We start from the raw sequence: 24,265 nt of genomic DNA, 5'->3' as shown, positions 1-24,265 counted from the left end.
GCAGACGGGGGGGCCTTCTCAGCCTCCATGATCATGTGAGCCGATTCTTCTAATAAATCTAATAAATCTTCCCTTACATCCACCTACCTGCTCCCTTTTCTACTCCGCTGTGTCTCTGGACAACCTGACTCACGCAGCTAATACACATAAACTGTTTCCCTAAAAGGCAGAGAAAGGGGCAGGACGAGGACCCCCACAACAGGCTGAGAACTTCCCATGGCCTGACGGCTCTGCAAAGACAGGCAGTGTGTGTCAGGACGGGGAAGGACACGAAGCCTACAAGTTCCCCGGGGCTACAGCATTCCTGACAGCCACGGAAGCCCAGCCTTGTGTCCCGAGTGCAAAGGACAAACCCCTGGCCTTCCACATGAAACCTCAGCCCTATTCTGCGGACTAGCATTCCGTGGAGACGGGGTTCATTTTAAAACACGAAGCTGAAGGGATTAACAGTGTGATTTATTTCTTTTTTGTGTGCTACAGTAGCATATAGCTAATCTGTATATATAAAAAAAGAGCAGGCTCTCTGTCCTGCGAGGGCCGGGGACTGATTTCCTCTACCAGCACCAAGTGGAAAAGTGCTTCCCTCTGGCAGGTAACCATCATGCAGAACGTGACCCTGTCTGTCATCATGATCCCGACGTGGGCTTTCTCAATGAAATGACAAGGGCCCAGAGCGTAAACATGTCAATGAGCAGGAAATCCTGTCCGCTTACTCCACCAGGAGCCTTAACTGGGAAATAGGTCTTTGAGGCAAACCGGAGCCCGAGCATCGTCAGTGGCTCAGATCTGTGGGAGGAGGATAATCCTGGTCCCTCTCTCCGTTCTCCAGAAGGAGGTGAAAGATTTCACAGACAAGTGCTTTGAGCACAACCGCAGCTTCCTTGATTAGTATCTAAAAGGCACTTGGGCACATTTTCAGTTAGGAAGGGGACTGAGACATGAAGAAGAACACTGAGCCGATCTCTTCTCCCAAAAGACACAGTTTGGGGTTTGGACTGGAAGCCTGTTCCGTGGAGATCCGGTCCCCGCTCCGCCCTGGGCACGCCGCCCATTTTCAAAAGGCAGACTCCACATCCCCCATCTCCACACACACAGTCTTCAGCTGCGAATAATACTCGATTGTCACCCGGCCGTTCTCTCTGCCGAACCCTGAAAGGAAGAGGGGGGGTGAGGATGACCCACGTGTCTGAAAAGTCCTCGGTGAGCGTCAAGGACAGGCCCGGCTGACCCCAGCAGGGGAGGAACACAGAACCGACAAGGTTTGGGATGAAGTCCTCAGCTGCTCTGATCAGCGATGGAGCGAGGCAGGGGGAAAAGGGACCCACTGGCCTTCGGGGAGGGGGACAGGGAAATAGCCATGTCTCGTCTCTACGACAGGAATCTGAACTTATACACCTACCGTTTCAGGTTGAGATCTGAAAACGTTCAGGCTTTCCCATCCAGTGTGAAAACAGTCCCTACTACGACAATCGGCGGACGCCTCCGAAAGTTGCTGCTAGCCTGGGGCGCCTGCCTGGCTCCGCCGGTCTTGATCTCAGGGTCGTTAGAGGGAGCCCAGCCATCTGCTTCAGATTCTCTATTTCCCTCTGCCCCCCAACCCTGCTCCCTCTCTCTCAAACCCCCAAAAAACAAAAACAAAAAAAGAAAAAGAAAGATTGCTTCTATTGCTTAAAAACTAACCCTATAGACTAACTCTGAGATTATGAAATAAACAGAGATGCACAGACCTGACTACACAGGTCCGAATGGGGACGGCCACCTTCCCAACACAATGTGGAAAACGCAGGGAGTCAGCTTGGGATTATCTCTTCCTCTACCTTTCCCCCCTACTTGTGTGCACAAGCTCGCTCTAAAATAAATACATTGTAAGAAAAAAAAAAGTTGGTGCTCACTGAAAACTTAACTCTACAGCAGAGATTTTTTTAACCTTTTCTTACACCAAATCTGTTAAGAGCAGCTTGCTTTCCCACCCTGCCAACTCATAACACCAGGGGACTCTTCAGGTAGCCCGGTCACTAGGTCACACGCCACAGGGCCAGCATCCCACACCTGGCCTCTCATGGCACCCGGCCTCAGGCTCATGCAGGTCTGCCTCCAAAGGGCAAGGCCACGTCCCCACACATTCACGCCTCCAGGGGCACCGTCCAAAGGTGATTTCTACAACAGCCCTGACAAGGCCTGGCTCTGGCCTTTGTCCCCTTCCACACCCTGAGCACGGAGCTAGCTGGGTGGGGTCGCCCAGGTTGCTTCTCCTCCCGTCTGGCCAGGTTTCAGTCTCTCTCTCGTGCCAGGTAGACAAACAGCGCGTGGATCCAAACACGCCGACGTAAGGAAGGGAGAGGTGACCTAAGAGGCCGCCCTGAGGCCTTCGCTGCACATTCCAAACCTTTCCCTGCACCGACGTTTGTCTTAATAAAGCAGCATCTGGTGCCCCGTCTGCATTCTGTACCCGTGTGCGCAGCTCCTCTAGGCCTACACAGGGATGAGGCGGGTCAGAGGAGCGTGACGAGGGAATGCCAGGCTAAGAACAAAACATAAACCCAACAGCCACCATCTCGTCAGCTCTCCTCAGACTCTGGATGTCACGAACACTGTCATGGCCACGGATACGGGCCAAGAGGCCAGGGCTCAGGCTCTTCACGTGGCGCCCCCAGAGTCAAAACTGATCTTCAGGGAAAGGTAGGGGAGACGATGGAGAACATTTACAGGCAACAAGATACAAGAGAACCTCGGAGTAAGGGCTCTGCCCTGGCCGCCTCGAGGCTCCTCCTCACACACGGGGCCTCCACACTCGCTGTTACGGTAACGCGCGCCTGACTGACCGCATCCACGTCAGCAACGGGCGGCAGCTGAGGGACCGCGTTCCTGGATGGCGTCCAGGGCAACCCTAGTGACTCTAACTGCTGTTGAAAACAAGTTAGTATCTGCCTGCTGAGACGTGAGAGCCACTTGACCTCTAAAAACTCCACAGCTGGGCATCTGCCTTCAGCTCAGGTCATGATCTCAGGGTCCTGGGATCGAGTCCCGCATCGGGCTCCCTGCTCAGAGGAAAGCCTGCTTCTCCCTCTGCCTCTCTTCCCCGACTTGCACACACACTCTGTCTCTTTCAAATAAGTAATATAAAATCTTAAATACAATACACACTCCACAGTGGACGGCAATGACCACCCCAAGGAGGGAACATGTGGAGCGGATTTACGCCTCCAGCAATCACAGACCATGAAGAAAAACCAATTCCACCCACGAAAGAAACTTCTTCGAGACGTCTACCAGCTGTTCACAAGCTAGGCTACACACACGTAAGAACCTTCTGGATGGCTTTTGCGGGGAGAAAAAGCTGCTTGGCTTCGATTCCCAGAGACTGCTCTGGTGGGTCTGGGGAGAACCAGGAATCAGGGTACTTTTCGGATAGTACGTTCGGATCCCGCTTTGGGAAGCTGGTCTGTAGGGTCTGAATGATGACCAGAATCCCAAGAGGCCTGGTTTGCTTTCGCACTCGCTGGCTCCTCACCTGACTTCTTGTATCCTCCGAAGGGCAGCTCCACGGGGCTGACGTTGTAGTTGTTGATGAAACACATCCCGGCCTGCAGCCCGGCCACCACTCTGTGCGCGCGCTGGATGTCCCTATAAAGAGAAAACACAACAGAACAGGCTGCTTATTCATAGCTTTGCTCCTGCTCTAACAGGAAAAGTTAGGCTACCGGTTCTAAAGGTCTCAAAGAATTGCCAAGTTCTCGTTTCTTCACTGTGTTTTAAAATCTTTGGCATCCCTGCAAAACAGAGAAGGACCTGAGCTTTATAGTCTCATCTGAAAGCATCTATAAGTCGCAGCAACAAGGGGGCCAAACACTTTGGGAGAAAAAGAGTCTTTTTAACAAACAGTGCTGGAACAGCTGGCGACCCACACGTCCACCAAGAGGAAGGTCAATCCCTATAGTATAGAAAGGTTCATAAATATGAACTCAGATGGATCACAGACCTAAAATGTCAGAGAAAAAACCATAAAACTCTTCAAAAAGAACAAGAATAAGTCCCCAGGACCCTGGGTTAGATAAAGCCTTCTTAGACAGGATACCAAAAGTAACAGACAAAAAGAAAAGAAACAGAATGAGACTCGGTCAAAATTTACAATTTTTGTACTGCAAAGGAGACTATCAAGAAAGTAAAAAAGACAACTCCTGGAAACGCAAATCAAAACTACACTGAGGTGGAGCCTGGGGGGCTCAGCCAGGTGAAGTGTCTGCCTTTAGCTCAGGTAGTGATCCCGGGATTCTGAGATCGAGTCCCACGTCAGGCTCCCTGCACAGCAGGGAGTCTGCTCTCCCTCTCCCCGTGCTGATGCTCGCTCTTAAATAAGTAAATCTTAAAAAAAAAAAAAAAAAAAAACCCTACACTGAAACACCACTTCACACCCACCAGGATGGTGGAAACCAAAAAGGCGGAGAGAAGCATGGGATGGCCCAGATGTGGAGAAACTGGCCCCTCCCACATTATTACTATTGCCCCAAGAGGCCGCGCTGCCTCTTGGGGGAACAGTTGAGCACTGCCTCCAAGAGTCAAGCAGAGTCATCATATGATCCAGCAATTCCACCCCAAGGTATGCAGCCCAGGCAGAAATGAAACATAACCACACAGAGACTCAGATGCAAGTGCCAACAGAGACATGATGCAAAAGAGCAAAACAGTAGAAACAATCCAAATGTCCAGCAGGTGAATGAACAAGATGCATCCATACATATTATTCTGGAAGTAATGACACCTGCTACAATATAAATGAACCCTGGAAACATTCTGAGTCAAAGAAGCCAGTCAAAAAAAAAAAAAGAACAAAAGAAAACATTTTTAATTATATGTTTTTTGGCCTATATTATATAGATCGGTGCAGTATAGAAACTACATTATGATCTAATCTCTATCTTTTGCATTTTGTTAACATAGTATTCAACCTATTTCTGACTCCCAGTTTGATAACCCATGCAAATATGTATATCATAAACATGATTTGGATTAAAATAATCTTAATGTAGACCAAAAAAAAGGTATCATGTCATCAAATACTGAGATGAAAAGTGGAACATTTCATCAGTGATTGTACTAACTTATGTCCATCAGTCCAAATACTCTGATACTTACAATTATTTGGGTAGCTAAAGTGATGTATAAGGGGTTGAGTTAAATTGGTTAATGTTAGCAATACAGGTCCTTCGTGAGAATTTTCATGTACTCTCTGCTACATATAACATAAAATTTGTGGACGTGAGCATAAAATACTATGTGTACACTATAATATATATGAGGCATTATAAAAATGTGTTATTATTACATTAATAAAATTTTAAATGAGACCAGAAAAAAAAAAGCCAGTCACAAAAAGTCACGTACTGTATGATTCCATTTATACGAAATATTCACAAGCAAATCCGCAGCTGGGGCAGGTGGATTAGTGGTGCCCAGGGCCTGGGGGGAGGGGACAATGAGGAATGACTGCTCATATTCGTGGGATGCTGAAAATGTTCTAAAATTAGGTTATGGTGACGGTTGCACAACCTTGTAAATACACTAAAAAACAGTGAATTGTACGTTTTAAATGGGTAAATTATATGGTAGAGATTATCCTACACAGCTGTTAAAAAAGGAGCGGAGTGCTGGAGTCACCCTCTGTGAGATCTTCTCCCCGGCCTGCAGCAGCAGAGACCAGACACTTAACCCAGCCAGTCCTCGCTGCGAAGAAAGCAGCTCCTGAGAGGACAGGGCAGGACTCTGAGAGTTTCCGTAAGCGTGGATCCCGCTGTCCAAGTCCATGGGCTGGACAACACCGAGAGGGAACCCTGACGTCACTGTGGTCTTGGGGCAATTACGGTATGTTCAAGTAGGTTCATCAGTTACAACCAACGCACCCTCGGGACGGGGACACTGATGATGGGGAGGGGGCAGGGTTTATGGGAAATCTCTGTGCCTTGCTTTCCACTCGGTTTTGCACTGAACCTAAAATTACTCTAAAATATAAAGTCTACTCAAATATAAGAAACAAGCAAACAAAGAAACAACAGCTCCTCAATCTTCTCTTTCTTCAGGGTTCTTTTTTTTTAAAGATTTTATTTATTTGAAAGACAATGAGAGAGAGAGCACAAGTAGGGGGGAAGGGGAGAGGGAGAAGCAGGTGTAGGACTCGATCCCATGACCCAGGGATCATGACCTGAGCCAAAGGAGGACAGTTAACCAACTGAGCCACCCAGTGCCCCTATATTGTTTCATTCATCAGACCCTCCAGGGGGACCTGGGTCTTCTTTCCCAGGTTCCTCACCACAAAGCTATAAAAAAACCTGAGCCAGCATAATTCCAAGTATAAAGCAGTATAAAATAATACCAAAGTGTAAAGCAGTCCCAGAGAACCACCCATAACCACCACAGACTAATCAAAGTTTGAATATGGTCAAGCCGTCTGCAATAATTTTCAAGGAAATTTTACTCCCAAATCACTTTTTACTTGTATTATAGTGGTTGATGTTTATGTATAAGATACTAATCACAATTTTACTTACGAGAGTCACAACTGGAAACAAGAGCCTAAACGAAAAAAGGCCCACATATTTTACAAAGCATTCCAAATAGGAACTACTCTAAAGTCGTGAAAAAAATCACCTTTTTGGAGAATACTACCCAGTGTTTAGATGCTTATCGGTTTCTAAATTCCTTGACATGCAGGTTTTCAGTAGGCGCCCAACCTGATGCTTTACATAGATCAGAATCTTAACTTTAGTTCAATGAATGAATGAAATAGGACAGAATGTTCATCAACACTGTTTACAGGTCAATTTCAATACGACAGCAGGGGGCTCTGGCTGGTCAGGGCAAAGGAGAGACGCTTCTCTGGCACCTTTGGACCTCACCTGGAGCAGAAAATGCTAATGAAACATCAACTCCAGAGAGGAAATGAGAGCAGTGGCCTCTCTGGGCAGATCCGGCATACATCCGGCATACATCCCCTGCAAAGCTGTCTGAGGTGTCCTTCCCCACGTACCTGGTAAAGACCCCAGCCGCTAAGCCAAAAGTGGTATCATTGGCTCTTTCCAGGACCTCAGCTTCCGTGTCAAATGATAAAATGGACATAACTGGTCCAAAGATCTCCTCTTTCACGCAGGTCATGTCGTCTCTGCAGTTAGCTGCAAACATCATAACAGAGCCAGACATCAGTGACAGGATTACCGTGCTTGGCGCTTGAAAACGCCTTCTCCGCAGTAACGACGAAACACACAACCCTAAACGCCTGAGAACCATGCTCAAAACAGCAGCTGCAGCCCAGCCGCGAGGTCTGCAAACGACTCCTCGTGGGTCTACAAAGATGACAAGTCTGCATCAAGAGGTGGTAGAGCTTGGTGTACAAAGTACAAAAAGCACTCTGGTCACCTCTATGTCACACTCTACTTTGGGGACACCTGCACTCTCTTAAAGATATAATAAATAACTCTTGGGCTGTGCTTCAGCATAGTTCATTATGTTCTAATTCTCTGAAAAGCGGTAATCCACATATGACATTTAGGGAAACGATCGGCCACAATATTAAATTACCCAAGAGTCCCAGGAAATACTTTATCACCTCCTGCAGGTTGGTAAGACCGGGTGGCTCTGTACGCAGTGACTTCCCTGTCCCAGAGTCAGGGCTGACGCGGGCTTGCAGTAGCAGCTGCTGCGAGGGAGGGCAGGTTCCCATCCGAGACGGAACATCTACTGTACTTTAGCCCCCAGTTCTTAAGGGATCAAAAATTAACCCAGACTCTGTTGTGACTCCCACACTTTAATACAAATAAAAATGAACCGGGGGCTTACTAAAAAGCAGATTGCTGGGCCCCACACCCTGCGAGTTACACTGAGGGCAGGAGGCAGGAATCGGCCCCTTTAACACGTTTTCCAAGTGGCACCGACATCATGGACCACAAACCAGGCTTTCAGAATCACGGGAATAAACCTTAGTTTGGTCAGCTCCCTGTTCTTTGCCCAGGTTCATGGCCTGTTTAAGCATAACTTTTTTCCCTCATTGTAAAATATATAATCCCTGTGAAAAAAGGTGGACTATTCAGCAATGCACCAAGTAGAACAAAAATCACCTCTAATCCCCAGCAACCAGAGAAATCCACTGTTAATATTAGGATGCAAACTCCATTCCTTCTCTCTCCCATGCATACATTTATTTTTTAATACATCTGGGTTAATACCATACACACCACTGTTTAATCTCTATTTTTTATTTATATCTAAAAATACATTGTAAGCTTTTCCTATTCACTTAATAAATACAAGCTAATCCTTGGTATGGATGGTAGGCTCACAGCTTTCAAACCTCAGCAGATCTTTTTTTATTGTGAGGGCTTAAGGCTAAAATGCGTCAGATAATCAAGTGCTGGAAAGGGACACCGCTGTCAACCTTAGGGACAAAGATCCGCTCCATCTATCCTCTAGACAAGGTGTAAGGAATGGAATTACACAACATAATTTGATCTGTATATAGTTTTTTAAAGCCTATGAAACTACTGATTTTTTTTTTTTTTACTATTTTTTAACTTCGAAGTTAACTAACATATATTATTAGCTTCAGAGGCAGAGCACAGTGATTCATCAGATTTAGAGAACACCCAGTGTTCGTTGCATTCTGTACCCACCTAATGCCCGTCACCCAGTTACCCCATTCCCCCATCCTTCTCCCCTCCAGCAACCCTCAGTGTGTTTCCTATGATTAAGTCTCTTATGGTTTGTCTCCCTCTGATTTCGTCTTATTTTTCTCCTCCCCCTCCCCTATGCTCCTGTTTTCTTTTTTTTTCTTTCTTAAGATTTTATTTATTTATTTGACAGAGAGAGAGATCACAAGTAGGCAGAGAAGAAGGAAGGAGGCTCCCTGCTGAGCAGAGAGCCGGATGCAGGCTCAATCCCAGAACCCTGGGATCACGACCTGAGCCGAAGGCAGAGGCTTTAACCCACTGAGCCACCCAGGCACCCTCCTGTTTTGTTTCTTAAATTCCACATATGAGTGAGAATATATAATTGTCTTTCTCTGATTGACTTATTTCACTTAGCATAATAACCTCTAGTTCCATCCGCATCCTTGGAAATGGCAAGATTTCATTTTTGATGGCTGCATAGTATTCCATTGTAGGTATAGACCACATCTTCTTTATCCATTCATTTGTCAACGGACATCTCAGCTCTTTCTATAATTTGGCTGTTGTGGACATTGCTGCTATGAATAGTGGGGTACAGGGGCCCCTTCAGATCATTACATTTGTATCTTTGGGGTAGATACCTAGTAGTGCAGTTACTAGGTCAAAGGGTAGCTCTATTTTCAACTTTTTGAGGAACCACCATACTGTTCTCCAGAGTGGCTGCACCAGCTTGCATTCCCACCAACAGCATAAGGGGGTTCCCCTTTCTCTGCATCCTCGCCAACAGCTGTTGTTAATTTTAGCCATTCTGGGGGCACCTGAGTGGCTCAGTCATTAAGTGTCTGCCTTCAGCTCAGGTCATGATGCCAGGTCCTGCAATCAAGCCCCAGATCAGGCTCCCTGCTCTGCGGGAAGTCTGCTTCTCCCTCTCCCACTTTCCTGCTTGTGTACTCACTCTCACTGCATCTCTGTCAAAATAAATAAATAAAATCTTTTTAAAAAGTTTTTTTTTTTTTAAATCCATTCTGACTGCTTTGAGGTGATATCTCACTGTGGTTTTGATTTGTATTTCCCTGATTCCAAGTGATGTGGAGCACTTTTTTCACGTTGTCTGTTGGCCATTTGGATGCCTTCTTTGAAGAAATGTCTATTCTTGTCTTCTGCCCATTTCTTGATTATTTGTTCTTTGGGTGCTGAGTTTGGTTAAGTTCTTTATAGATTTTGGATACTAGCCCTTTAACTAAATGTTGTTTGCAAATATCTTCTCCCATTCTGTCAGTTGTCTTTTGATTTTGTTGACTGTTTACTGTCCAAAAGCTTTTTATCTTGATAAAGTCCCAGTAGTTCATTTCGGCCTTTGTTTTCCTTGCCTTTGAAGACGTGTCTAGCAAGAAGTTGCTGCGGCTGCGGCTGAAGTCAAAGAGGTTGCTGCCTGTGTTCTCCTCTAGGATTTTGATGGATTCCTGTGTCACAGTTCGGTCTGTCATCCATTTTGAGTCTATTTTTGTGTGTGGTGTAAGGAAATGGTCCAGTTTCATTCTTCTGCAGTGGCTGTCCAATTTTCCCAACACCATTGGTTGAAGAGACTGTCTTTTCTCCAATGGATATTCTTTCCTGTTTTGTCAAAGATTAGTTGACCATAGAGTTGAGGGTCTATTTCTGGGTTCTCCTTCTACTTCACTGATCTATGTGTCTGTTTTTGTGCCAGTACCATACCATCTTAATGATTACAACTTTGTAATAGAGCTTGAACTTTGAGATGGTGATGCCACCAGTTTTGCTTTTTCAACATTCCTTTGGCTATTCGGGGTCTTTTCTGGTTCCATACAAATGTTAGGATTATTTGTTCCATTTCTGTGAAAGAAGTTGATGGTATTTTGATAGGGATTGCCCAGAATGTGTAGCTTGCTCTAAGTATCATAGACATTTTAACAATGTTTGTTCTTCCAATCCATAAGCATGGAACATATTTTCATTTCTTTGTGCCTTCCTCAAATTCTTTCCTGAGTGTTGTATAGTTTTCTGAGTACAGATTCTTTGCCTCTTTGGGTAGGTTTATTCCTAGGTATCTTTCGGTTTTTGGTGCAACCATAAATGCGATCGACTCTGTAATTTCTCTTTCTTCTGTCTCATTGTTAGTGTATAGAAATGCAATTAATTTCTGTCCACTGGTTTTATATTCTGCCATTTTGCCATATGAGTTCTAGCAATTCTGGGATGGAATCTTTTGGGTTTCCACATAGAATATCACACCATCTGCCAAGAGTGAGAGTTTGACTTCTTCTTTGACGATATGGATGCCTTTCATTTGTGTTGTCTGATTGTTGAGGCTAGGACCTCTAGTACCACGTTGAACAGCCATGAAACTACTTGATATTTTTATAGGGACACTAAGATATATTGTATATAGGGATATAAGATATATTGTAACATAACAGAGAAAAGCACAACAACAATACAACCTAGAGCAGTGGGCACCTCTGAGGTAGGGGGAGAAGTAAAAGGGTTGAGGACAGCAGGACGACCACACACTTGTCTGTCCAAACCAGGAGATGTTTAAGATTGAAAGGACGTGCTAAAAATTATTAAATTACAAAATTTTTAAAATATAAATAAAACAAATTGGTTTTATTATACTGATGATATATTGTTCAAAGAAAAACATATTCTTCAGCAACTTTCCTGAGAAATGAAATTCATTATTTTATCAAACATGACCTTCCTTTTTTTTTTTTTTAGCTCCTTGCTTCCAGAACAACAGGTATCGACCCAGTTAAGTCTCAGGTAAACTAATGCACGGTGCCATCCAAGAGGAAGGAAACTAATCCACACTCCCATCCACATGGGAGGTAAGGAAGAAGTTCTACTCCTTAAATCTGAGCAATGAGGACGTGGTTTACCAACACTTGCTGTATACCGTATACATATTTTATAAATATCCTTTTCTGACATTTAATTCAAACCATTTAAAAGCAAACAAGAAGGGGACGTACTCAGTACACAAGGTCTCATGTAATATCCGTCCTTCAGTTTGGGATCTTCAGGTACGTGTACGTCTCCACCACATAGCACTTTAGCACCCTGCCGGAAAAGAAAAAAAGAATGCTTATTTTCCACTTAATGTACAACCCTGGGGCACCTGGGTGACTCAGTTGGTTAAAACATCTGCCTTCAACTCAGGACATGATCTCGGGGTCCTGGGTTCAAGCCCCAAATTGGGCTCCCTGCTCAGCAGGAAGTCTGCTTCTCCCTCTCCCTTTGCCCCTCCCCACCTGCTGCTTATGCTCTCTAATAAATAAAACCTTAAAAAAAAAAAAAGTACAACCCTGAAATGCATCCCTGAAACGTTCAGTGTGTCCTGAGCAGGCGCCCAGTCACTCCACTGCAGGAACAAAGCAGAACATAGCTGAGGACACTGTGACATCGCGAGCCAAGCGGGTATTAGCACAGGGAAAGTGCCCCCAGCAAGGAACGTGGAATGATTCCCCTCCGCCTTGCCCCAGCCCATCGCCACTTGTTTCGCACCTGCTCCTTTGCCCCCTTAACAAACCCGAGGACTCGCTGCAGGTGTGGGCGGTTGATGAGGGGACCCATCCTCGTATCTTCCAGAAGGGGATCTCCGATTTTTATCTTCTCAGTCCGTTTCACCACTTCCCTTGTAAATTCATCAAGAATCTCCTTTTGCACAAATACTCTTGTGCCATTACAACAAACCTGAAGGACAGACACAAATTTGTACGTGTGTAGGGAAGGAAAATGGAAAAGAGGGAAGAATCCAACAGCTTTACTCTTAAAAGAGACAGTATACCTTTTTTAAAAGGTTAGTTCCAGCTCTAAAAATTATCCCCATCCCAGAGAGAATTACCCATGGAATTGTGGACATACCACCCTCTCAGCAAAGAAACCGCCTGCCGTTTGAGAGGAAAGTTCTAGCTTTTTGTTTGTTTACATTTCCTCAAGGCCGTTCACAGACCCCCATGAGTTCTCCTACTGCCTCCTGTCAGAGGCTCGGTGAGGCTGTGTATTTTAAGAAGCAGAGGAGATGGGAGAGGAAGAACAGATCAAGAACAAAGGGCTTGAACCTAATGAAAACCTGAGGCATTTCACAGCGAACTTCTCTGTCTCTAAAATCACAAATCATTTATGACCATTTAGATCCTCCCGTAGAACGTGAACACAAATACTGTTCAAATGTTATCGGAACTGCAGATACAAAGTCCAAAAACAGAGCCAAGTACCCATGTTCACAGAATAATGAAGACGTATCAAAAGGTCACAGGAGATGCCATGAGTCAAATCTGCAATTATCTGAGGGTCAAAATAAATGATGGCAGTAAATGGACTGTAATCCATAGAATGAAGGAAGAATCCATAGTCTGTGATAGTAAAAATAAATGAGTGGAAAAAATATGGGAGAAGGGAAAGTTCCTTCTCACAGAGGAGAGTGAACTAATAAATGCAGAAAAACAGAACTGGGAAATCACCATTTGGGAACCCCCATAAAAGAAAGTGTTTCCAGCAAAAATCATCCAAGGGTGTTACGACTAGTGGGGGAGAGCCCGGGGAGGCACAGAATCCTCTCGCACGGTCTGCTCTGTGACCCGTCTTCCCACAGAAGGAGACACAGTGACTTCCCAGAGAAGATGCCCCTCAGCAGACACTCCTCAGCAGAGTCAACCAAACCACTAAGAGGGACACAACATGACTTCTGAGGTGCTTTTTGTCTCAAACCCATAACCCAAATCTTATCAAAAGGAAACACCAGACAAACCCCAAATGAGGGACATTCTACAAAATAAATAGCTTCTATTCTTCAAAAATGTCAAGGTCCTGAAAAATAAAAATAATTGAACAGCTGACTGCTCCAGGATAAAGGAAGTTGTGGGGACACAATTAAATGCAACATTCCTTCCCAGATTCGATCCTGGACTAGAAAAAAGAAACTATGATTTTGCTTTGTTTGTTTCTCCTAAAAGGACTAATGTCAAGCAAATGGCAATAAGTGGGGATTCCTGGGTGGCTCAGTTGGTCAAGCATCTGCCTTCAGCTCAGTTCATGATCCGAGGGTGCTGGGAGAGAGTCCTGCATTGGGCTCCCTGCTTGGCAGGAAGCCTGCTTCTCCCTCTACCCCTCCCCCTGCTTGTGTTCCCTAATAAATATATAAAATCTTTTGTAAAAAATGACACTATGTAGATGGGGCTGCAGAGTGCGTATACTCTACCTGAGGTCGTTGATTGTACTAAGTGCACCATGCTTACGTAAGAGAATGCACTTGTTTCTAGAAAATACACACAGGAATGTAAAAGTTGCAGATCTTAAGCCTGCAACTTTCAAACACTTCAGAAAAAAAATAAATGCGTACATAGGTATAGAAAGAGAAACAGAATGACAAAGGAAACGTGATAAAATGTTAACATCTGAGAAAGGCAGCTCAAGGGTACACGGCGTTCTTCGCCCTCTCTGTGCAACACTTCTGTGAGTCTGAAATTATTTCAGAACAAAAAGCTTTAAAACATGCTATTCGACAAAGGGGTGAGATTCCTCTGAAACCTCTGCCCGGGACAGGCGCATACCTCGCCCTGCGTGAGGAAGTTGGCCATCAGCGCCCCCTTCACAGCGTTCTCCATGTCACAATCCGAGAAGATGATCAGGGGGGATTTGCCTCCCAGTTCCAAGGTAACGGGTTTGATTCCCTTAGCTGCCGTCTCCATGATCTGAAGGAGAACACGCACACTCGGGAGGGTCACACGTATAAACAGCACGCGGTGTCAGCCAGACCCTCAGCCTCCAGGCCCCTCGGACTGCGCACCACCTGCAGCCTTGCTCCTGTCAGGGACCCTGCCCTTCGCCTACTTATCCTCTTCCAGAACCCTGAGGAGAGTCCGCAGGACTGCATCTGACATTCTGGAGAGGGAACGCATTTTCAAAATGCCGTTCATTCACGTGTCACAGGCGGAAACTCTCACTACTGTTACTGCGCCCAAGGCTGACGGCTAAGGTCAAAACGATAGCTCAGAAATAAACTGCTTTGGTGAGGGCTGTGACGTGTGTAAGCCTGATGATTCACAGACCTGTACCCCTGGGGCAAATAATACATTATATGTTAGTAAAAATAATTTTTAAAAAAGAAATAAGAACTAAGCTGAGCGAGTACCCTTCCTTCTGAGGTGGTTACTACAGAGGCCCTAAGACACCAGGGACCCAAGCGGCAGCCCAGACCCCGCGCTCTGAGGCACAGGCAGGAGCTGATGACTTCCATCCGCTCGCTTGGGCACCGGCTGCCAGCCTAACGTTCTCCTCATCCCACTGCACTCCCTGCCGGCGCCCCACGTTGCCAGCACACTTCCGCTCTCCGCCCCAATCCCCACGGCCTCCCTCCCAGGACTGGGTGAGATCGGAAGCGAGGCCTCCCACGTGGGCTCTGGGCAGGCCCGATGCTGCCGTTTGTGGGACCCGATACCGGTTTGATCTTTACCTTCGAGCCGGTGGGCACACTCCCAGTGAAGGAGACCTTGGCCACGTCGGGGTGCTGACACAGAAACTGGCCCGTGGCCGCCCCTCCCTGCACCACGTTGAAGAGCCCCGGGGGCACACCGGCCTCCGTGTAGATCTCGGCCAGCAGCAGCACAGACACCGGCGTGAAGGGAGACGGCTTGAAGACCATGGCATTACCTGCACGAACCCAAGACACGAGAACACAAGACTTCTTGAGGCCGGTGATCCTCTGGGTAGAGGACAGGACAGGAGAACAAGCCAAAGACAACTCCAAGTGTTTCCCACCCCACCCCCCAACCCTCCATCAACTCCTAGACCCGCACCAGTACGAGTAAGTAAACTCAGCTTGTTCCTCTCACGTTGGCTCCTTGCCACAGGCAGATCCCAGGCCAGCACTGGTCCAGGCTTAACCAGGAACACCCGACACTCGCATTTCCAGGCCTTTCCACATCTATTATCTCATTTAACGCATGCCATAGCAGGAGGAAGTGCTGTGCTCACTCCCATTTTACAGAAGTTGAAATGGAAGACCCGAAAGGTTAATTCTGATGAGTCTCCAAAGCTAGTGACTTAGCTCTATTCCTCCTGTCCCAGCTACCTCGGCCTTGCACGGGAATTTGCAGAAAGCAGAAGGGCACAAAGCATGACACAAGTAAAGCTGCATTTCCACATAGCGTCCCAGCCCAAGTGCTTTCCTTAACGTCAGGATTTTTTTTCCTGAGATACAATAAATCATCTTTTCCCACTGATTCCTCTTTAAATAGTATGAAAAAACTTTTTCGGTCAGCCAGCTGAAGTTTCACTAATGGAAGCCTTGTTTATCATTTGTCTTACACAGGAGGAAGTTTATCTTCTGCTTCTTAAGTGAAGCCAAACTCCCGAGTGCGACTCCCTCCACAGAAATTCATCCCACAATTCTTGTGCAGAAAGGAAGAGAACTTAAAAGGAGCACCAATCTACATCAATTTGACAGTAAAAAATAAGACCTCCCAGACCAAAATTAATGGTCTTCTTTTCCATAAGAAAAATAAATTAGATAAAGAAAAGTGGGAATAGGGCACCTGGGCAGCTTAGTGAAGCGTCTGCCTTCGGCTCGGGTCATGATCCCAGAGTCCTGGGATCGAGCCCCACATCCAGCTCCCTGCTTAGTGGGGAGCCTGCTTCTACCTCTCCCTCTGCCACTCCCTCTGCTTGCATTCTCTCTCTCACAAATAAATAAATAAAATCTTAAAAAGAAATAAAGTAAGAGCGGGAATAATATAGATGCAATCCGTGTGCATAAGCCACGCTGCTGGGTCCCAGAGCAACAGGGCAGGAAGAGACACACGTCCTCTGAGGCCTCAGGTGCCCCAAGGCAGGCAGCCCTTCTGACGTGCAGTGTGAGTATATGAAGGAATGTGTGTATGTATGTGTATGTGCACACGGGGACACATGCATGAACAGGTGAGAGGTAGAGAAAAGGGCCAGAATGTTGGCTCCCATGTGAGAATCCTTCTTTCTTACCGCAGGCTAAGGCGGGCGCAGACTTCCAGCAGGCGATCTGGAAGGGGTAGTTCCAGGCACCGATTCCCACACAAACGCCAAGTGGTTCTCTTCTAGTATAACCGAAGGAGCCGCCTGGGAGCTGGATATGTTCACCTAAGAGGGAAGCAGAGTCACAGAGAGCATAGGACTGCTTTTCCGGACATGCTGCCAACACTGGGTGCCACACTCGGCGGCCTCCCGCTGTCCCTGGCCTCCCGCTGTCCACAGCCTCCCCGCTGTCCCCGGCCTCCCCTCTGTCCTTGGCCTCCTCCCCCACCCCCGTCCCCTGCCCCCAGCCTCCCCACTGTCCCCGGCCTCCCGCTGTCCCCAGCACACAAGCGCTCCCCGTCTCCACTCTAAGGCTCACTCTGGACTTGCGTGCACACATCCGCACATTCTCTCCAAGAAAGATTCCGACCCATCCCTCAAAGCCACATTCACTCAACTTAATGTAAGTCTCTAAAACCTTAGAGGATCTAGCAGGTAAGAACCTGAAGGCAACGAGATGGGGACTGGCGGACCTGCACCTCAGACTCTGGCTCCCACAGCCCTGCGGGGTGCCAGCGACCATCTAACACCACCTACAGCAAACCTCACAGAGTCAAAAACAATACGAAACCAAGCCTTTTCTGCTAACTAGGCAGAACTAGTAAACATGGTAATGCTTACTGACTCTTGCAAGAACTGTTTTTTTTAACCACTTGGCTCAGGAGCCGTGCTGAGTGTGTTACGTGTATTTTCTCACTGAACCCTCATGACCACCCACGAAGACAGTTTCAACAATGAAAGATAAAGTCATTCTCAGGGTCACCCACGTGGAGAGTGACAAGCCCAAGACCGTTAACCCAGGGCCGTCTTCATCCCCACATCTCTCTCCCTGACCACCGGGATCTGCTCCCCCACCCGCCTGCCAGCGGTCCCGGGGCCAGGCGAGGGCTCACCGGCCATAGAGCCCGCCAAGCCAGCGTAGTACTCCAGGCACTGCCACGAAGTGTCGACGTCCCAGCGGGCCTCGAAGATGGACTTGCCGTTGTTGATGGTCTCCACGGTGGCGATCTCATCCTTCCGTTCCTTCGGGTAAAACCGAAGACTAGATTTAAGACATATATAGGGGCACCCGGGTGGCTCAGTGGGTTAAGCCTCTGTCTTCTGCTCAGGTTATGATCTCAGGGTCCTGGGATCGAGCCCCACATCGGGCTCCCTGCTCGGCCAGGAGTCTGCTTCTCCCTCGCCCTCTGCCCCTGCTCGTGTGCTCCTCACTCACTCACTCTTTCTTTCAAATAAATAAAATCTTAAGGAAAAAAAAAAAAAAAGAAATCCTAAAGAAATTTCTTCAAGCAGAAAAAATATGACACCAGATGGAAATCAGGGCCTACACAAAGGAATTGGAGCATGAAAGGGTGAAGCGGGACTTGATCCCAGGACTCTGGGATCATGACCTGAGCCAAAGGCAGACGCTTCATTGACTGAGCCACCCAGGCGCCCAAAGGGCCAATTCTTAAGAGGACAAAACCCTAAATGCTTACGCACTAGGAACACTAAAAGACAAACTAAAATAATAAATTATCTGCTTGAGTTACCACTTTTGGCCTGTTAAAAATAATTTTTTAACGACAGAATAAAATACTTCATTGAGAGGAAATTCTCCATGAACACTGTCACATCTCTGTGTGACGCAGGCTTTCTGAGCAGAGGATGCTGGAAAGCTGAGACACAAAGGCCTTGGAAGGCAGACACAGTGTCTTCCTAAGGACAGACGTGCCAAGAAGGAAGTGCAGAGGCAAAGCTCACTGCTTCCCATTTCTGGAGACACCTGCTAACTTCCCAGGGTAGTAAAGCTGGTAACACCATCCCCCTGAACCCTGGAGGAGATGTGCTTACTGAGTCATCGCTCTCGCTCCAGGGGAGGGAAGGCACAGGTGTGAGAGCAACTCCTGTCTAAACTGAGTCTCAAAACTTGAGGGTTCCCCTCCTGGGGTGCAACTCTGCAAGCAACAGGGTAACCTGTGGCTCTCACTGCATCTCCCCTCAAGGACTGGAGCTCAGAAAACTAGTGATAATGTACCACTCTCGCTGCTGCATTTTGCTGTGAGTGACAAATTGTATCTTTCTAAGGGCACCTGGGTGGCTCAGTCGGTGAGGGTCTGCCTCCAGCTCAGGTCATGGTCTCAGGGTTCTGAGATCCAGCCCCATGTTGGACTCCAGGCACAGTGAGGAGCCTCCTTCTCCCTTGGCCCCTCCCCTCTGCGTATGCACTCTCTCGCTCTCAAATAAATAAATAAAATCCTTAAAAAAAAAAAATTTCTCTAATCCAGCAACTGTCTCCTATCACTATATACATATATATATATATATATAAATGCATATATATATATTTATGTGTGTGTGTATACACATATATATATATATATCTTTGCAAATACAGTAATTATCAGATATGTCACAGTTTCTGACTTAACACTTATGAGAACAAAAACTCACCAGAATTCTACCACTCAGAGATAGCCACGATTCATATTTTGGTGTACATGCTTCCGAGTCTTCTAATTGTTTGTAATGAGCATCTCTAGTCCTTCTGCTTTTTAAGACTGTAAAAAGTTGGGGCACCTGGATGGCTCAGTGGGTTAAGCTTCTGCCTTCAGTTCAGGTCATGGTCTCAGGGTCCTGGGATCGAGTCCCACATCGGGCTCCCTGCTGAACAGGGAGCCTGCTTCCCCCTCTCCTTCTGCTGCTCCCCCTGCTTGTGCTCTGTCTCCTTATCTCACTCTCTGTCAAATAAATAAATTCTTTAAAAAAAAGACTGTAAAAAGTTTAGGGGTTCAATTGGTGGAGCATGCAATTCTTGATCTCAGGGTCATGAGTTCGAACCCCATGTTAGGTGTATAAATAAATAAAAATTTTTAAAAAAGACTGTAGGAAGTTTTAACTTTGTCTTTATTTTATTTATTTTTTAAAAAGATTTTATTTATTAGACAGAAAGATATCACAAGTAGGCAGAAAGGCAGGCAGAGAGAGGAGAGGAGGAAGCAGGCTCCCTGCTGAGCAGAGAGCCCGATGTGGGCCTCGATCCCAGGACCCTGAGATCATGACCTGAGCCGAAGGCAGAGGCTTTAACCCACTGAGCCACCCAGGCACCCCAACTCTGTCACTATTTTAGAGAGAGAGAGAGAGAGAGCATGTGAGCAGGAGGGAGGACAGAGGGAGAGAGAGAGACTCTCAAGCAGATCCCCCCGAGCACGGAGCCTGACACAGAGTTCCATCCACAATCCCCAGAACACGACCTGAGCTGAAATCGAGAGTCAGCTGCTTAACTGACTGAGCCACCCAGGTTCACCCTAACTTTGTTTTTTAAGAAGGAAACATCTATAAATTTACAAAATCTTCCCAGGCAATTACGGTAGAATATGTACCTGGAAAAAAAGTGGTAGAGTCATCAGAGGGAAAAGGAAACTGGAAACAAATACAAAGAGTATAAAAGGAGACAAGCTGCAAATGACACGTTAGAACAAAGATAGAGTAAACAACCTGACAAAGGACAGGTCAGAGAGAGCCAAGATCCAGACAGCAATTACTCAAAGAAAGCATGTCCCATATACCCAGGTGAGCACACGAAAATGTTCTGCAGTTTTGCAAAAAAGGCATCACCTAGGGGCGCCTGAGTGGCTCAGTGGGTTAAAGCCTCTGCCTTCCGCTCCGGTCATGATCCCAGGGTCCTGGGATTGAGCCCCGCATCAGGCTCTCTGCTCAGTGGGAGCCTGCTTCCTCCTCTCTCTCTCTCTCCCTGCCTCTCTGCCTCTCTGCCTACTATCTCTGTCAAATAAATAAATAAAAATCTTAAAAAAAAAAAAAAAAGCATCACCTAACAGAGCATCAAAGTCTAATGGCAGATCAGCACAGAGAACCCTCAGAGCAATTCCAGGGGGACATTTCTGAAAGAGAAAGAAAGTGAAACATACCCTTATTATCCTGGCAGCCTCCAAAAGAATTCGACAGCGCTCCATGCCGGATTTCTGCCTCCATATTTTAAAGGCAGCTTTTGCATCTTCGACAGCCAAATTTACTTCCTTCTCTCCGGAGCAAGTGAAAGTGGCTATCACTCGGCCTGTAACAGGAAATACAGTGTTATCTCCAACAATCACCTCAAGTTTAAAGGAAGTACTATGTATCCACATTGCCTTGTAGCGACCCTCTTCCTGTTTTTTAACTATGGTCTGACTTCATGACCACCCGGATGCCTGCGGTTCTTCACTCTGTTCTGAGGCAACGGAGCCCTTTAAGAATCTAATAAAAGCTGCAGACTTCTCTCTAGAAAATGTATGTCAGCACATCAGAGAATTACAGAGAGCGTGACCCTTGCCCCTAAGCACAGCATGAACTTCAGGTTAAGAACCCTATCTTATGTCCTCTTCTATTTGACAGCTGAGCTGGGTTTTGCAACCCTCCTTAACAATGTTTGAGAATCTCAGGGGTCTTGCGAAATCGAAGTTCAAAGTCCTCAGTCTCCTGGGTTCTGAACTCTGATTTTATTTTTTTTTAAGATTTTATTTATTTATTTGACAGACAGAGATCACAAGTAGGCAGAGAGGCAGGCAGAGAGAGGGGAGGAGAAGCAGGATCCCTGCTGAGCAGAGAGCACGGAGGGGGGGCTGGATGCCAGAACTCTGAGACGTGACCTGAGCCACCAGGCACCCCTGAACTCTGATTTTATATTCCGCTCTGTATTCTACATAAATCATATCATAGTGCTGACACTTCATGAATATGGTTAATAAATAGCAACATCAGGAAAACTTATCCCTAAACACAAGAAAAAAATTTTCTCAAACAGAAAAAAATCCGGTCTCTCCTTTTCTTACTCCAACCTTATTCCCTATATCCCGGTGCAAAATATGAACCTCACATATCAAGGCTTGTGACTGACTCCACCAAGAATTCTTTAAGTACCCCAAATGGGCAGTTCCTTTTCCCTCCACCAAGAACTCCAGGGACTCTGCGTTTTCCAGAAAGATTTCACAAGCCTGCAATTTCTGCTACAAATTTGAATTGCCAGTCGGTAAGGGCAGTGGCTAAGGACGGTAATTAAAATAAAGAGCAATTTTTCTCTCTCCTGTAGGCCTATGGGGCTGGGGGTGGAGAGGCTGTTTCCTCCAGCAAAGTCCCCGGATCCCTGGGGCTCCTTCCTGCTCTAAGGTTACTAGTGCTGTGTGGTTCAGTGGGATTGATCAATCCTAAATTCTGCAGTTCTTTGCAATCCAGTTTTGTCCCTCTGGCTACCGGCCATTCTGGTTTGCACAAAACATTCACATTTTTCTCCCCACAAATATTCCATAAAGCTCAGCAAAACAAACACAAACCCAAACTAAAACCTCTTCCTCATTGGCTGTGTGATCTTCAGAATTCTCAGAGCAAACCCAGGGCCCAGCAGTGGTTGGCAACTTCCAGCACTGGATAAAAGCTGGCCTTTTTACCCTTTCCCCAATTCTGATTCATGCACAGAAATAGTTTAAGGCTAGGAGATGGCAACAAAATCCCCATTCATGCTCATTAAAGTCATCTGCACACGCCTCTCCATTCTCCACACTAATGTTTCCACCTGCGTCCTTCTGGAAATCCGAATTCTCTCCTGTGCGCAAAGTTGAATACACTTTAATAGCGAACAGGGGCACAACCTCATGCACCCTAGCTTTGTAGACTCTTCTCAAGCCGCTGTAGCATTACCCACGACCCCTCCGCCCCCAGACGCAACTCACCAGCTGTCCAGTTTCCTAGACTCCCCTCCCGTCCCTGTCCAGACGCATTCGTGTCTGCACGGAGCCCTCAGCGGCCTGCGCACGTAACTCTGTTCTCCACACTCACGGATGCCCAGCAAACGTTTGCCCAACGCACTAAATGAAGGTTCAGGGCAGAATACTTCCAACAGTGGGGCGGGGAAGCGCCAACCCGCGTCCAGGCCCCGCCGCAGCCCCCTGCGCCGCTGCGGCCCCCGCCACCCGCCGCGCAGGCCCCGCCGCCCGCTCTCCGTCCCGTTACCGGTTGCGGGCTCGAACGCCTTCTCGGTGCCCGAGGCGTCCGCCGGATCCACGCGGGCCCCGCCGCGGTAATTGAGCGGCTGCGACACAACGAAAGTGCCGGTGCTCATGGCCGCAACAGCAACAGGCCGAAGGGTGCGGAGAAGCGGAGCGAGAGCTGCCAAGCGGGCTCGGAGAAACATGGGGGACGCGCGCGGCAGGGGAGCAGAGGTTTGGGACTGCGGGGAGAGGCGGGGACTGCGGGAGAAGAGAGGCCTGCCGGGAGTGGATGCGCCCGCAGTGAGGGGCGGGGCCGCGGAGAGACCCGGCGAGGGGCGGGCCCCTGGGGGGCGCGGGAAAGGGCGGGGCTCGGGGAGGGGCGGGGCCGCGGGGCGGGGCCGCGGGGCGGGGCCGCGGGGCGAATGGATGTGCGTCACCCCCGGGATACCCCAGCTTAAGGGCCTCCAGGCGATCAGGTGAGGGGCAGGATCTGGGAGACGTGGTGGCAGTCTAGGCTCCTAGGTGGTCCGGGTCAGTCCCTCGCTTAGCCAGAAGGATGGGACTACCCACCAGGGTCGTACACACACACACGCACACAGAAAACGAGAACCACGTGAGGAGATGCACAGGTGAATAAGCTTGATGGTGGTGATTATTTCACAGTGTATACCTCTATCAAAACATCAGGTCGTACACCCTAAATACATACAGTTTTTGTCAATTATACCTCAATAAAGATAAGAAGGGGGGAAAAAAGTTCCGAGAGAACCCGGACAATGTTAAGTCCTTGACTGTAGCACTTTTTGTGTCTGCTCTCCTCCACGTCCTCATCGGAAGTGGGTGCTGGCGCTTCTGTTTCCAATGATGATGGAGTAACAGGGACCAGATTTATCTTCTTGTCTCAAACAACGAGAAAACTGGGCTAAACATAAGAAACAATAATTTACAGATACAGGACAACAGGTAACATAGGATAGTGGTCCTAAGTGAGACCTTCAACTTTCCCAGCTGTCTGCCAAGAAAGAGCGTCCAGGTCACAGGGCAGGGAGAAGGAACCCAAGTAGAGCCCAGCCATCTTCCCGAACAAGGAGACAGAATTTCCAGTTTGAGAATGTGAAGGAGGCTAAAAAGGAAGGAGCTATACAAAAAGCTTTGGAGATCAGCAGACTGCCCTTGGTTTGAGGGCTGAGTACTGATCTGTAGTACTGGGGAGGAGACAACTCAAGGCCAAGGGGAACACCCGCCAGAAAGGAATAAACAGGAATATCCCTTGAGCTCATATGGGACTGGGAACTGTGTTCCCACCAGCCAGGATAGAAAGACCTTTTAATAGAGGGCATTGTGTAGGGTCCTCAGAAGGATATTTTCTCAGCAGTGGGGTCACATTAACCCTAGGCTAGTGGCTGCTTTGGGTCTGCGTAACAATGCTTATTTGTCAGTCTCAGAAGGATCTAATCAATTCCAAGTAACTCATCTGTGACCCAGGAAAAAACCTTCAAATATTTAAAGGAATACAACTATGTCTAGCAACTAAAAAAGTGTAATCCAGAATGTCCAGAGCCAACCAAAAATTATCATCCATGC

General features: G+C 47.2%; 1 protein-coding gene across 1 annotated transcript; it reads right to left on the bottom strand.

Annotated features, from left to right (window-relative positions):
- Window positions 1–451: 451 nt before the first annotated feature.
- Window positions 452–22,919, bottom strand: ALDH9A1 (aldehyde dehydrogenase 9 family member A1). Its single transcript, XM_032872985.1, has 11 exons — window positions 22,704–22,919; window positions 20,630–20,775; window positions 17,615–17,744; window positions 16,653–16,787; window positions 15,130–15,326; window positions 14,228–14,368; window positions 12,180–12,368; window positions 11,648–11,735; window positions 7,022–7,163; window positions 3,512–3,624; window positions 452–1,149 (listed from the first exon to the last, which is right to left on the bottom strand). The coding sequence occupies exons 1-11, from the start codon at window positions 22,882–22,884 to the stop codon at window positions 1,055–1,057; spliced, it is 1,557 nt and encodes a 518-aa protein (XP_032728876.1). The 5' UTR covers window positions 22,885–22,919; the 3' UTR covers window positions 452–1,054.
- Window positions 22,920–24,265: the final 1,346 nt, after the last annotated feature.

Source organism: Lontra canadensis, unplaced genomic scaffold, assembly GCF_010015895.1.
Source record: "Lontra canadensis isolate GAN:19392208 unplaced genomic scaffold, GSC_riverotter_1.0 scaffold46, whole genome shotgun sequence".
Taxonomy (NCBI): domain Eukaryota; kingdom Metazoa; phylum Chordata; class Mammalia; order Carnivora; family Mustelidae; genus Lontra; species Lontra canadensis.
The sequence above is the reverse complement of the archived record's forward strand: the minus strand, read 5'-3'. Positions and strand labels throughout refer to the sequence as shown.

Bases quoted from the DNA above. Each gene is read 5' to 3' on its own strand.
- ALDH9A1 (XM_032872985.1), bottom strand. From the start codon at position 22,884: ATGTTTCTCCGAGCCCGCTTGGCAGCTCTCGCTCCGCTTCTCCGCACC. The intron at 16,788-17,614 runs GTGAGCCCTCGC...CTTCCCTCTTAG, and splicing joins CTTGGCGGGCTCTATGGCCG to GTGAACATATCCAGCTCCCA. The intron at 7,164-11,647 runs GTACGTCCCCTT...TGATGTTTGCAG, and splicing joins CATGAGACCTTGTGTACTGA to CTAACTGCAGAGACGACATG.